This window comes from Micromys minutus, assembly GCF_963924665.1.
Source record: "Micromys minutus genome assembly, chromosome: 31".
NCBI classification, from domain to species: domain Eukaryota; kingdom Metazoa; phylum Chordata; class Mammalia; order Rodentia; family Muridae; genus Micromys; species Micromys minutus.
In genome coordinates, this window is record NC_137966.1 from 18,004,070 (window position 1) to 18,016,031 (window position 11,962).

General features: G+C 43.6%; 1 protein-coding gene across 1 annotated transcript in view; it reads left to right on the forward strand.

Annotated features, from left to right (window-relative positions):
- The window catches only part of HMOX2 (heme oxygenase 2), a 33,469-nt gene extending 21,603 nt beyond the window's left edge, over positions 1–11,866 (forward strand). Inside the window, exons 2-6 of the mRNA XM_080942433.1 lie at positions 7,763–7,884; positions 8,823–8,940; positions 9,625–10,116; positions 10,808–10,934; positions 11,024–11,866. Of these exons, the coding sequence (XP_080798559.1) occupies positions 7,799–7,884; positions 8,823–8,940; positions 9,625–10,116; positions 10,808–10,934; positions 11,024–11,151 (951 nt within the window). The 5' untranslated portion in view covers positions 7,763–7,798 and the 3' untranslated portion in view covers positions 11,152–11,866. The remainder of the gene's footprint in view (positions 1–7,762; positions 7,885–8,822; positions 8,941–9,624; positions 10,117–10,807; positions 10,935–11,023) is intronic.
- Positions 11,867–11,962: the final 96 nt, after the last annotated feature.

The following is an 11,962-nucleotide window of genomic DNA, read 5'->3' on the forward strand; positions in this document are numbered from 1 at the left end:
GGTGTTGTTGTTTCCTGAGAGGTTTTTTTGTTGCGGTAAAGTATTAAAAAGTAAGAACCCTTTGTCCCACCCTAGGGCTGGCTCCTGTGGGGCCGTATGGCACTGCGGGGATCTCTGTCTCAGAGACTCCAGGCCATTTCTATGAACTTAGGCGAGGCTTCCTCCATCCGCCCATGCTGCTTCTGTCCCAGGTGGATATGACTGCCCTGACATGTTGTTCTCACACAATTGTCCATGGCATGTTGTTGCCAGGCCTTACACACACATACACACCCCAACTCTGTGGCAGGTTTTATGTGTTCCACCAGTACACCTTTTGAACTCAAGTCAGCACATCAAAGAACACACCAAAACACTCTGATCCAATTGGTAAAATATAATTTGCCCACCTAGATAAATCAAATGATCTTGTACAATTCAATCCCTTATAAAACATTCCTAACAACCTTATTTATGAAGAGATGCACCAAGAGAAACATAAACACCTCCATCTCCTCCAGCAATCTTCTCCTCCCTTCCCCTCTTCCGTTTTCTAGCCTTCTCCCTGCCTACCTGTCCACTGTCCAATTATGTATCACCTTAACATCAACCCACTGTTTTCTCTTTGTAACTCTGACTGTCCTGGAACTAACTCCTTCTGTAGATCCGGCTGGTCTTAGATCCACCCACCTGCCTCTGCCTCCTGAGTGCTGGGATTAAGACATGTGCCACTACTGCCTGGCTTAGTTAATTTTTTAAAAAATTACTAGGGGAGGAAATTGGTGTGCTTTGTGTAGGTGAATGTACGCTTGTTTGGGAATTGGTTCACTCACCATTGTGCGTTCTAAGAATTGAACTTAGATTTTCAGGCTCATGATCAAAGCAATTTTACCATTTATGTACAATTCTTACAAATTTTACTCTTCACCATCCCTCTTAGCTGTTTTGTATTGTTTTCAAATAGAGTCTTGCTATATAGCTCCAACTGGCTTTGGCGTATCCGGCAATCCTCCTGTTTCCAATGCCCAAGTGCTGTGATGACAGGCATACACAAATGCTAGATTTTAAATGATGCTAAAGAGACCAAGTTATTCTCCATGCAGCCTTCAGGAACTGGGTTCATTACATTGATTATTTCCTGGTTGTTCTGGAATGGTCTGAAAAGCTCACCTAGGTATGCCTAATACTATTTCCTAAGGTTGATAGTATATCATTCCATAATATATGCATGTTTAAAAACATCACATTGTGTACAATAAGTATATATAATTATGTGTCAACTGAAACTTTGAAAGTAAAGAAAACAAAGAACCAGATCTGATGTTAAAAATCAAATCTTATACTGGCCAAATTAGTCATGGCACCCAAGTACACACCCAACACATAATTTTCATTTAGTTTGTATTTCCAGTGCATTCTGTGTGCACATTGTAACAGTTTTAATGCAGATTGAAGGCTCTGTGGTGTGCCGATAAACTGAGTCTGAGGGAAATCTTCATCTGCAGGCTGGAAAATTCTTGTTTAACTGGGGGTGTTCACATATAGGACAAGATAGTGGCAGTTCTCTATAAGAGTGGAATCTTAAACTGTAGACAGCCTTAAACTGTAGGAAGCAGGCAGGGACTCACAGTGATGAAGTCTGAGACAGAGCAGGAATCCATTCAGAGGGAATGTGATCAAGTCTTGGTAAGGAATGCTTAGAGCAGCCACGTAGCCTCCCTTCCCATATCGAGAACAGTGACTCACCGTGGACATAAACTCACTGTTGCTGAGTCACTATTCAGTGAGTCAGGTTTACAGCATTGCCCCATTCCAGGGAGCAGGTCACCCTGCCATTCCTTTTCTGTTGTCTGAGCTCAGCAACCTGCTCCTTTCCTTCAGTATCGAAGGAATACAAGAAGTCTTTATTATTCTTTAGGTCAGCAGATGGGAAATGAACCATGATATGGCCTTAGGTTACATTCCTGCCTGGCAGCAGTACTCTGAATTTCCTGGCCTTGTGAAATTTTTAGAGCTAGTCTCCATGAAGGAGAGTTTCTTTAAATAACACGTTATTTCAGAAAGTCATGGTGCCTTTGCGGTGATTTACCAGGAGCAGCATTGAGGTGGATATTCTAGATCTGCTGGGTGGCTCTGTAGGAACCTCTTCCTGGAAGTCTCTGTGATAGGAACTTGCTGCTTCACTCAAGCCAGGTATCAGCATGCAAACAGCAGCTGACTGGGAAAACTGCTGTTAGTGTGAGAATATGGTGTAGCAGGCAGTTTTTTTAAAGGGGGGAGGGTGCTCAGAAGTGACCTTTCTGGAACTGTGTTAGCAGAAGGGCCAATTTGTTGTTGACTAGTTCAGGACATAACTAGTTTGCTTATACCATCCAATTCCTATCTCTGGTTTCCTTTTTACCCTTTGCTTCCTTGCATGTGACTCCTTCCCTTTTTTCTTTTTAATAGGATCATGCTACATAAAAGAAGCAGCCAGCTGGCTAAATTGTCAAGCCATGACTAAAGAGTTTTCCAGATTTCCTATCAGTATTAATGTATTTATATACTGAGTAATTCTTGCCGGGCAAGAACTGTACCCCTGAGCCATACCCCAGCCCCATAGTGTGCTGTTACATAGTTGTAGTTAGTGGTTTGCCTTTTTTATGTGTCTGCATGATCACAGCTTAATCATCTTGTCACAGATGTGCTAACGTTCTAGTGTTTACTGTCCTTTGAGTAGTTTAGTGTCCTTGGATGTTAGGCTGTGTGATTTATTTTCTTACTTTATAGTATGACTGTATATTATTATTGTACAGATTGCATTGAGCAACTTTAAAAGAGTGCATCTTAAAGTGAACAGGTCAGCAGAAGGTTTGGAAATGTAGCTTTTCAGAGACTGAAGACAGTTGATTCTACTGGGGCAAGGTAGCCTCTTAGTGGTCACTCACTTGAGGAATGGTGATTAGGTGACAAGAATGGACACGGGTTGTCTTCCTTAGCCTATGTTGGTTAAAACTGATACAGAGCCTTCCCAGGAAGGGAGCTTTCAGACACCATAAGGACTCATTATTCTTCAAAGGGAAATAAGTAAACTGTATTTGGAGTTTAGACAACTTAAAATGATAGACAGCAGGTTATTAGTATTGTTTTAAAAATACGTATTGTAAACTAGATGTGGTGATACATGCCTGTGATCCAGAAGGCTGAAGTGAGTTTGGAGGATTGAGATTGAAAATAATCTGGGCATAGTGGTGCTCACCTTGAAAGCAGAAGCAAGTCTGTCTCTGAGAGAAAGAGAGAGGGAAAGGGAGAGGGGGGGAAGAGAGGGAGAGGGAAAGGGAAAGGGAGGAGAGAGAACATACTGTTGGTATATTTAATTCCTTTCCTCCACTCCTACTCTTTTATAGGCCTTGAACTTTATTTAGCCAAGGGTAATCTCGAACTCCTGTCTCTACTTCCAAAGGTGCCATTATTCCTCCTCCTTCCTTCCTTCTTACCTAACTACCTACCTGGTTTAGAGAGTGTTTTTTGTTTTGTTTAGCATCAACAAATATTTATAGAAAACTCAGTGTTCATGTCCTGGAGCTAAAAAGTTGAAAAGACAGCTGTAGCCCTTTCTTAGAGCCAGACTTCAGTATTTGTCCAGCTGTAAAGACTGAAGCAGGGCTTGGTAAGATTGAGAAGGATGGTTAGTGAGGATGGCTCTGGGTAGGAGCTGGCACACACAAATTAAGTGCTCAGAATATGAAAATGATAAATGGAAACCAATAAAAACCAACTGTTCTTTTTCCTTTTGTATTTTTAAAAGATGGAAAAGATCTTGTTGCTCAAGAAGACTACACTTGGCCTGGAGAGATGGCTCAGTGGTTAAGAGCACTGGCTGCTCTTCCAGAGGTCCTGAGTTCAATTCCCAGCAACCACATGGTGGCTCACAACCATCTGTAATGGAATCTGATGCCCTCTTCTGGTGTGTCTGAAGACAGCTACAGTGTACTTATATATAAAGTAAATAAATCTTAAAAACAAAAATGAAAGAAGGAAAGAAAGAAAGAAAACTATACTCCAGGGATGAGCATTTAGACAAAACAGTGATTATAGTCACTGCTATTCATTGTAATAACTGGGGTGCAAGTGTCATTTGCAGAAATATTGAAGTAGTATTTTACTGTTTTATCTACCTCACTGCATGGTAACCTCTGACTGTGCTTGTCCCTGGCATTGCTGTGCTGTACTTTAACAAGCAGTGAGTCTGCAATTCTAAGATGCTCAGCTCTGTCTTCACATCATGCTGCAACTTAGAAGCTCTGGGACACTTTACTGCACTGTCTACCCTTCTTCTTTTTTTTTTTTTAAAGGAGAAAATGTTTATTTTGGTTTACTCTACCCTTCTCTTTTTTTTTTTTTTTTTTTTTAAAGGAGAAAATGTTTATTTCTGGCCAGGATGAAATCCATCTTGGCCAGAAATCCAGGGGCAGTAACTTGAACTAGCTGGTTACATAATAGTGCAAAACAGGAAGAAGAATCATGAATACAGACCCTTAGCACATTGTCTCCATTGATTTAATCGAGGATGCCCAACCAGTGAATGGTGCCGCTCCCAGAGGGTATTTGTACCTCAGTTAACCTGTCAAGACAATCCCCACTACCCTTCTCTTTTATGAGTAGCCAAGGGCTCAAATATTGGTACTGTCTTTGCCTTGTTGCTATCTGTCACTGAGAGACCAGAAGCATTTCTTGTCTGTTAGGGTCCCTAGAGGTGTGAGGCATAGCCTCCCTCAACTTTCACTGTCCCCCCAATCCTATCTCCTTTCCTGTCTGCCCCCTGCATTTGTTCTTTTTGTTTATTTTTGTGGTCTTAATGAGAGGCCAAACCTACTCCATCTTGGAACCAGTCTCCATCTTAAAAGGAAAAAAGAGAGAGAGAGCGAGAGAGAGCCTGAGAACTTGACCTGCAGCAGAACCCACGCTGCACCCAAGCACCAGGAAGGACCTTTGTTCATATCCCAGGGTTACTTCCGTGCTATCAGGGTTGGGTTGGAGGAGAGCCCAAGTCTCAGCTTGTAATAAAGAGACCCTAATGTGATTGTATTGGAAATGGCCACTTGGTGGTCTTTTGGGGTTCACAAACACTTCTGGCATAACCTTAGTAGGTAGCCATGATGGGCTGGAACTCAAATTATAGACTTGGCCTTAGAGAGCTCGCCTTGAAGTTTCATGATCCTTTTGCTTCTGTAAATCCACATTACTTCTTTGCAAATCCTTAGAAGGCCCATGTAGGAGTCGCCCTACAGTTGACAAAGCTTGCCTCAACCTCATGAGGATGGCACAGCAGCCTGTACCACTATCTCTATCATGTTGTTTCTTTAATATGCGGCACCGCATTCCCAACTCTGAACCCTTACGTTGTTGAGGGCTTTCCTGGGAGCCTCTCCACATTCCATTTTTGATGGCTGTCTGCCTTCACATTCTGATGGACAATTCTGTGTACCATAGTTCTGAATGTTTGCAGTCAAGCGAATGTTGTTTTGTACTTTGCGATTTTTAAATTTCATTCTTATATTTCATTAAGCCTCAATCAGAATTTAAGAAGAAGACCCAGCTTGTTGGCACATGTCTAATCCAGTACTCAGGAGGCTAAGGAATTAGGATTATCACAAATTTAGTTTGGGCTAAAGATCTACTTAAAAAAGACTTAGGAGGTACAGGATGTGTTTAAAAAAACTGAAGGCACTGGAGAGATGGCTCAGCAGTTAAGAATACTTAGTGTTCTTATATCTTATAAAGAGGACTGGGGTTCAGTTCTCAACACCCACACAGTGGCTCGCAACCACCTGTAACTCCAGTCCCATGGGATTCTCAGTACCCTCTTCTGACTTCTCTGGGCACCAGGTGTGCACATGACACACATAAAGACGTGCAGGTAAAACATCTATATATATATATATATATATATATATATATTAGGTTAAAAAAATCTGCCTAATTTTTTTTTAATTGACCTAATTTTTTTTAATTGAGGACTGCTGAGTGAACCACACATGTGCCCTAAAAACCCAAAAGATGGCAGATAGATCCCTAGAAGAAGTGATATGTACTAATATGATCCTGCAGGGGGAGATGTGTTTTGTAATATGTTTTGTAATATATATTTTGTTTTCTTTTTCCCCCTTTTTCTCCCCCCCCCCCCCCCTTTTGAGACCAGGTTTCTTTGTATAGTCTTTACTGTCCTGGAACTTGCTCTGTAGACCAGGCTTGCCTCAAAATCAGATCCATCTGCTTCTGCCTCCCAAGTGCTGGGATTAAAAGCAGGTGCCATCACTGCCTGGCTTCTAAGGGAATTTTCTACAGTGCTAGACATCTGAACCAAAGGTCTCACACATGTTGGCAAGCACTTTACCCTGAGCTGCATACGCTCACTTCCACTCTATGAGTTGTTCTTACACCTAATTGACCCCTTGTGGAAATGTTCAGTAAATAAGTGTTGATTGGGGTAGACATAGTTTCTTTTTCTTGGCCCAGTTTGGCCACATGTGGCTCCAGAGTTGGGATTTTTGTCTTTATGAGTGACTTTCTTAGTCAGTGCTGTTGTGCCGAACTGCTCATCTAGAAAGTTCCAAAAGTGGGCACCCCATTTATGTAACACTAGAGTCAAAGTCTCCAAGGATGGAGGATGATGTTATCCTGTTAGAAGATTGTCCTTCCCTTGCTGATAACAGCTCAGCCTTGAAGTAGCATGGGAATTAATCAGCTAGCTTATTATCCATGCACCCAGCAGAGCACAGACAAGGCTGGGGACAGTTTGCTAGGAGACTTACTTGAAGTTATCTCAGGTTTGTTGAGTTGTTCTGTTCTACAGTGGAGCTGTTAGACACAGCCTGGCCTAACCAAATTCTTGTCAATACTTCGTTCTCTTTCCTTTCGCCTGGCAGTTCATACAGGCAGAACTGTGTGGTAAAAATGGAAGCTTTGCATTGCTTACTAAGAGCTCCTGAAGCTTTTATCTCTCTCTCTCTCTCTCTTTAAAATGTAGCTTTCTTTTATGTCTTTGGAGCTTTATATTTATGTATAATTTCAAACATGCAGAAAAAAGGTAAGCCTAGTACAAGGAACTTTTGTATCCCCTTTAGCCAGACTGTCAACACTTTTGCCTTCTTGCTTCACATCTACTGCACTGACTGGTTTTGTGTCAACGTGACAGAGCTGGAGTTATCACAGAGAAAGGAGCCTCAGTGGAGGAAATGCCTCCATGAGATCCAGCTGTAAGGCATTTTCTCAACTAGTGATCAAGGGGGGAGGGCCCAGCCTATTGTGGGTGGTGCCTTTCCTGGGCTGGTAGACCTGGGTTCTATAAGAAAGCAGGCTGAGCAAGCCAGGGGAAGCAAGCCAGTAAGTGACATCCCTCCATGGCCTCTGCATCAGCTCCTGCTTCCTGACCTTCTTGAGTTCCAGTCCTGACTTCCTTTGGTGATGAACAGCATGTGGAAGTGTAAGCTGAATAAACCCTTTCCTCTCCAACTTGCTTCTCGGTCAAGATGTTTGTGCAGGAATAGAAACCCTGACTGAGACACACCTACATACATCATAAGTGCTGACAGTGGTTGCCGACTGCATCCCATTTACTTCTGAATGCCAGTGTGTATTGCCTAAGAATAAGCAAAGCATTTAACCTACTCTCCTTCTCAGATCTCTCCATATTCTGAAATCCTCCCAGTAATGGCAGAGCTTTGAGGTGCAGTGTGTTTCCTGTTATGCTGGATTAAATCAGAAAAGGTTACTCAGTCATCAATTCCTTGTGTTTCTACAGGACCAGAGTAAGGGCAGCACAAACTACTCAGCGACAATGTCTTCAGAGGTGGAGACCTCGGAGGGGGTAGATGAGTCAGAGAAGAAGAACTCTATGGCACCAGAAAAAGAAAACCATACCAAGTGAGTGACAGCAACTGGCTGCTTAGCGGGAGGCCTCCCACCTGTCAGCGTGTCTAATTCAGTCTGTGGATGGTACTAGGGAATGGTCATCAGCACTGAGCTGTATAGATGTTTGGTTCCTGGGCCCTGCTGCACAAAGATCCTTAGCTTCTCGTTAGAGTCCTGTCATTGGCTAAGTTTTTCTTATGTATTACTATATTTGCTAATAAACCAGTTTTTAGGATGTGGGTGATGCAAAATAATCTAAAAAAAATAAAATACTGCAGAGAGTAGACCACAAGAAAACCAAATTTTTCTCATTCTGTGTGGATACAGGAGCTCTTCTTCGGTTCCATTTTCCTTATGATGATACTTTTCTTCCTTATCGTTACTTATGTAGCTTTATCCTGTGTAATTCTGCTAATTATAAAATTGGGAGGCAGACACAGATGGATCTCTGAGTTCAAGGCCATCCTGGTCTATAGAGTGAGTTCCAGGACAGCCTGAGCAACATAGAAACCCTATTTCAAAGACCAAGAAAAGAAAGAAAAGAAAAAAACCAACCAAGAACTTGGTCTCTGTCTCTGAACTACCAATCTCATCTTCCCACACCTAGACCCATCCACATAACATCCGAAGAAGGCGGCAGCTCTTCGTGGGATAGATTAAGTTTTGATTCTTCAGCTGCTAGGTGGCTACAGAAGCAAAGCATCATTCATTTGGGTGCTTACTAACAGATACAGTCCAGGCACTTTTGAGGAGACCATAGTAAACTTGATGTCCACTGAGTGTTTGTGTCAGATTGACACACCTTGCCCTGTGCTCACTGACAAGGCTCAGTGACTCATGCTTGACTGCAATAGTGTCTCTATCTTGGGCCTAAACTGTCTTTTTGCCTTTTAGTCCTTTCTGGAGAACTGGAAAGGGCTACTGCCTCACACAAAATTTATCCCCCACAGAATGGCAGACCTTTCTGAGCTACTGAAGGAAGGGACCAAGGAAGCACATGACCGGGCAGAAAATACCCAGTTTGTCAAAGACTTCTTGAAAGGAAACATTAAGAAGGAACTATTTAAGGTTTGTGCCCCCCAGTCAGATGGGGTTGCGTTCTAATCCTTAATAAGGGGTGGGAGGTGGGGTGGCTTTAGTCAGCTGAGGAAATTGCCCTGCAACCACTCTAAGGAAGAAACGGCTGGGTGTTTTCTACTTTTTGAGACAGTCTGGCTACATAGTCCATATAGGCCCTAACCTTGGATCTTCCATCCTTACCTTCCTGGGTACTGGGGATGAAAGGTACGTGCTAGCATGCCCAGCCATACATTTTTTTTCCTGGTATTAAGTCATGGCTATCCTAGCCTAAATGGAGTAACAAAGATATATTTTCAAGTATTCACTAGAAGCTTCCTAGGTATATTAAGTAGTTAAATATATTTTTAAAAAGGGTCAAAGTTAGGTCTTTGGAAACTGAACAAGTGGTTTTTGTCTTGAGCCACTCTTAAAAGGTGGTGGTGGTGGGCAGGGGAGACTGGAGAGACGGCTCAGCAGTTAAGAGCACTGGCTGCTCTTCCAGAGGTCCTGAGTTCAGTTCCCAGCACCCACATGGTGGCTCATGACCATCTGTAATGGGATTCAGTGCTCTCTTCTGGTGTACAGATAAGCACTATATATAATAATCTTTAGAACAAAGTAAAAACACGCTAGGTTCTAGAGCTGCTGGCTTGGCTCATAGCTCTCTCCCACAATTTCCCATCACACTCACAGCTGGCCACCACTGCACTTTACTTCACATACTCAGCCCTTGAGGAGGAAATGGATCGCAACAAGGACCACCCAGCCTTCGCCCCCCTATATTTTCCCACGGAGCTACACCGGAAGGAAGCACTGATCAAGGACATGGAGTATTTCTTTGGTGAAAACTGGGAGGAGCAGGTGAAGTGCTCCGAGGCTGCTCAGAAGTATGTGGACCGGATTCACTATATAGGGCAGAATGAGCCAGAGCTGCTGGTGGCCCATGCTTATACTCGTTACATGGGGGACCTTTCAGGAGGCCAGGTGCTGAAGAAGGTGGCCCAGCGGGCACTAAAACTCCCCAGCACTGGGGAAGGGACCCAGTTCTACCTGTTTGAGCATGTGGACAATGCCCAGCAATTCAAGCAGTTCTACCGAGCCAGGATGAATGCCTTGGACCTGAATTTGAAGACCAAAGAGAGGATTGTGGAGGAGGCCAACAAAGCCTTTGAATATAATATGCAGGTATTACTGGGCACTCACCATGGAACCTGATCCATTCGGTTATAGCCGTAGACGCATGAGTTTGATCCTTTTAGCAGTGGGGTCAAAGCCAGAGATTTCTTGAGAGGCTATTGGTATTGTGACAAATGAGCTCCTACATGCCCCTGAAAAGGGGAGGGAACCAGTTCGACATCAGGGAGCATGGAATGGTATATGGCTCCCAGGAGGCCTGGCAGAGGCCCATGACACTAGTGCTGGAAAAGGCAAAGCCACAGCATTTGAAAGGTTTGAAAGACTTGTTTCCCTCTATCTCACCATAGGATGTTAGAATCAAGGAGTAGTTTCCTTGTTTTGTAGCAAATATTGATATTAAAAGATACCGCTTAGTACGGAGCCAGATTCATTGGGAAGTAGAATAAGTAGGTTTTACAAGTCTCATGTAGGGCTGATCTTACAGAAGCCATTTCTGTCCCTAGTACCTCAGTGTTGGGAGAGAATAGCTGTGGGCACTCGAGTAGAGTTGTTGGCAGCAGTCACCTGAGCTCCCACTAAGGGCAGGATAGTGTTCACTTTTCTGGCTTGATGTTCAGCTGGTTTGCAGTCCTGATCAGGTGTATGTGGGCTCTAATTCTCCATGGATGATCTATAGGGTGTACATTCTGAGTCTTCCTAGTTTAGGGATGGCCCCTGATGATTTATTTTTGTTCCTCAGATATTCAGTGAACTGGACCAGGCAGGCTCCATGCTAGCAAGAGAAGTCCTGGAGGATGGTCTCCCAATGCATGATGGGAAGGGAGATGTACGTAAATGCCCTTTTTATGCTGCTCAGCCAGACAAAGGTAGGTTGTAGGTCCTGAACTAACATTTCTGGGACAAGTATATCATTGCCTTCCACTGATGCCACTGTCTTCTGTTGTGCTGCATGCAGGTACCCTGGGAGGCAGCAACTGCCCCTTCCGGACAGCCGTGGCTGTGCTGAGGAAGCCTAGCCTGCAGCTTATTCTAGCTGCCAGTGTGGCCTTGGTAGCTGGACTCTTGGCCTGGTACTACATGTGAAGGACCTGTCATGTTTGCTTCCTATACCAAGTGACCTGTTCCATTCCCATCTCCACCTCTGCCTAAAACTACACCTCAGGTGACTTTTTTAATGCTGGGTTTGAGAAAACAAGCAACCAATAAAAGCCAGACACTAGAGCCTCTCTGCCTAACAGCATCTTCTCTGCCAGCCAGGTGCACAGCAGACAAAGGCTGTCTGTCACACTATTAACAGCCAATGCTCTACTGCAGGTCAGTCCTGGACTTCTGATCTAGCAGTGCTCCAGGACTTTTGCCATTTAGGAGGCCTGGGTACACTGTCTTCTTAGCAGTACTTGGAATAGTCATTGCCATGCTGGGCGTGAGCTGCCCACACCCAGGCCATGTGGGAAAGGGTCATGCCAGCTGATAATGGCTCAGTTTTCTAGGCCTTTGACAGTCTTTGGGAGTGGAAACTGCATTCCTGCCTCCAAAGCCTAGAGAGCTTATTCTGTATAACCAGGATCTCCCTAAGAAGTCTACTAGCCCGTCCTGTCTCTACTGACTGGCATACCTGCCACAGCACTCTAAAAACAAACGCCACACACTCCCCTCCTTCCTGAGATAGGATAGCGTTCCTCAAAAATAGTGCTATGTTGTATACAAATGGACATCCTCTTTGATGACACTCCTTTCCAGTTTCCTAGTACCTTCTATTTCCATGTATTTATGCTGAACACCATAAAAAATCCTTAATATCTGCTTGGACCTGTGATTTTTTTTTTTCCTTCTAACTAAAATTCTTTGAGGTTTCTTATCTCAAAAGCACATACTTACATTTAAACAATTCATG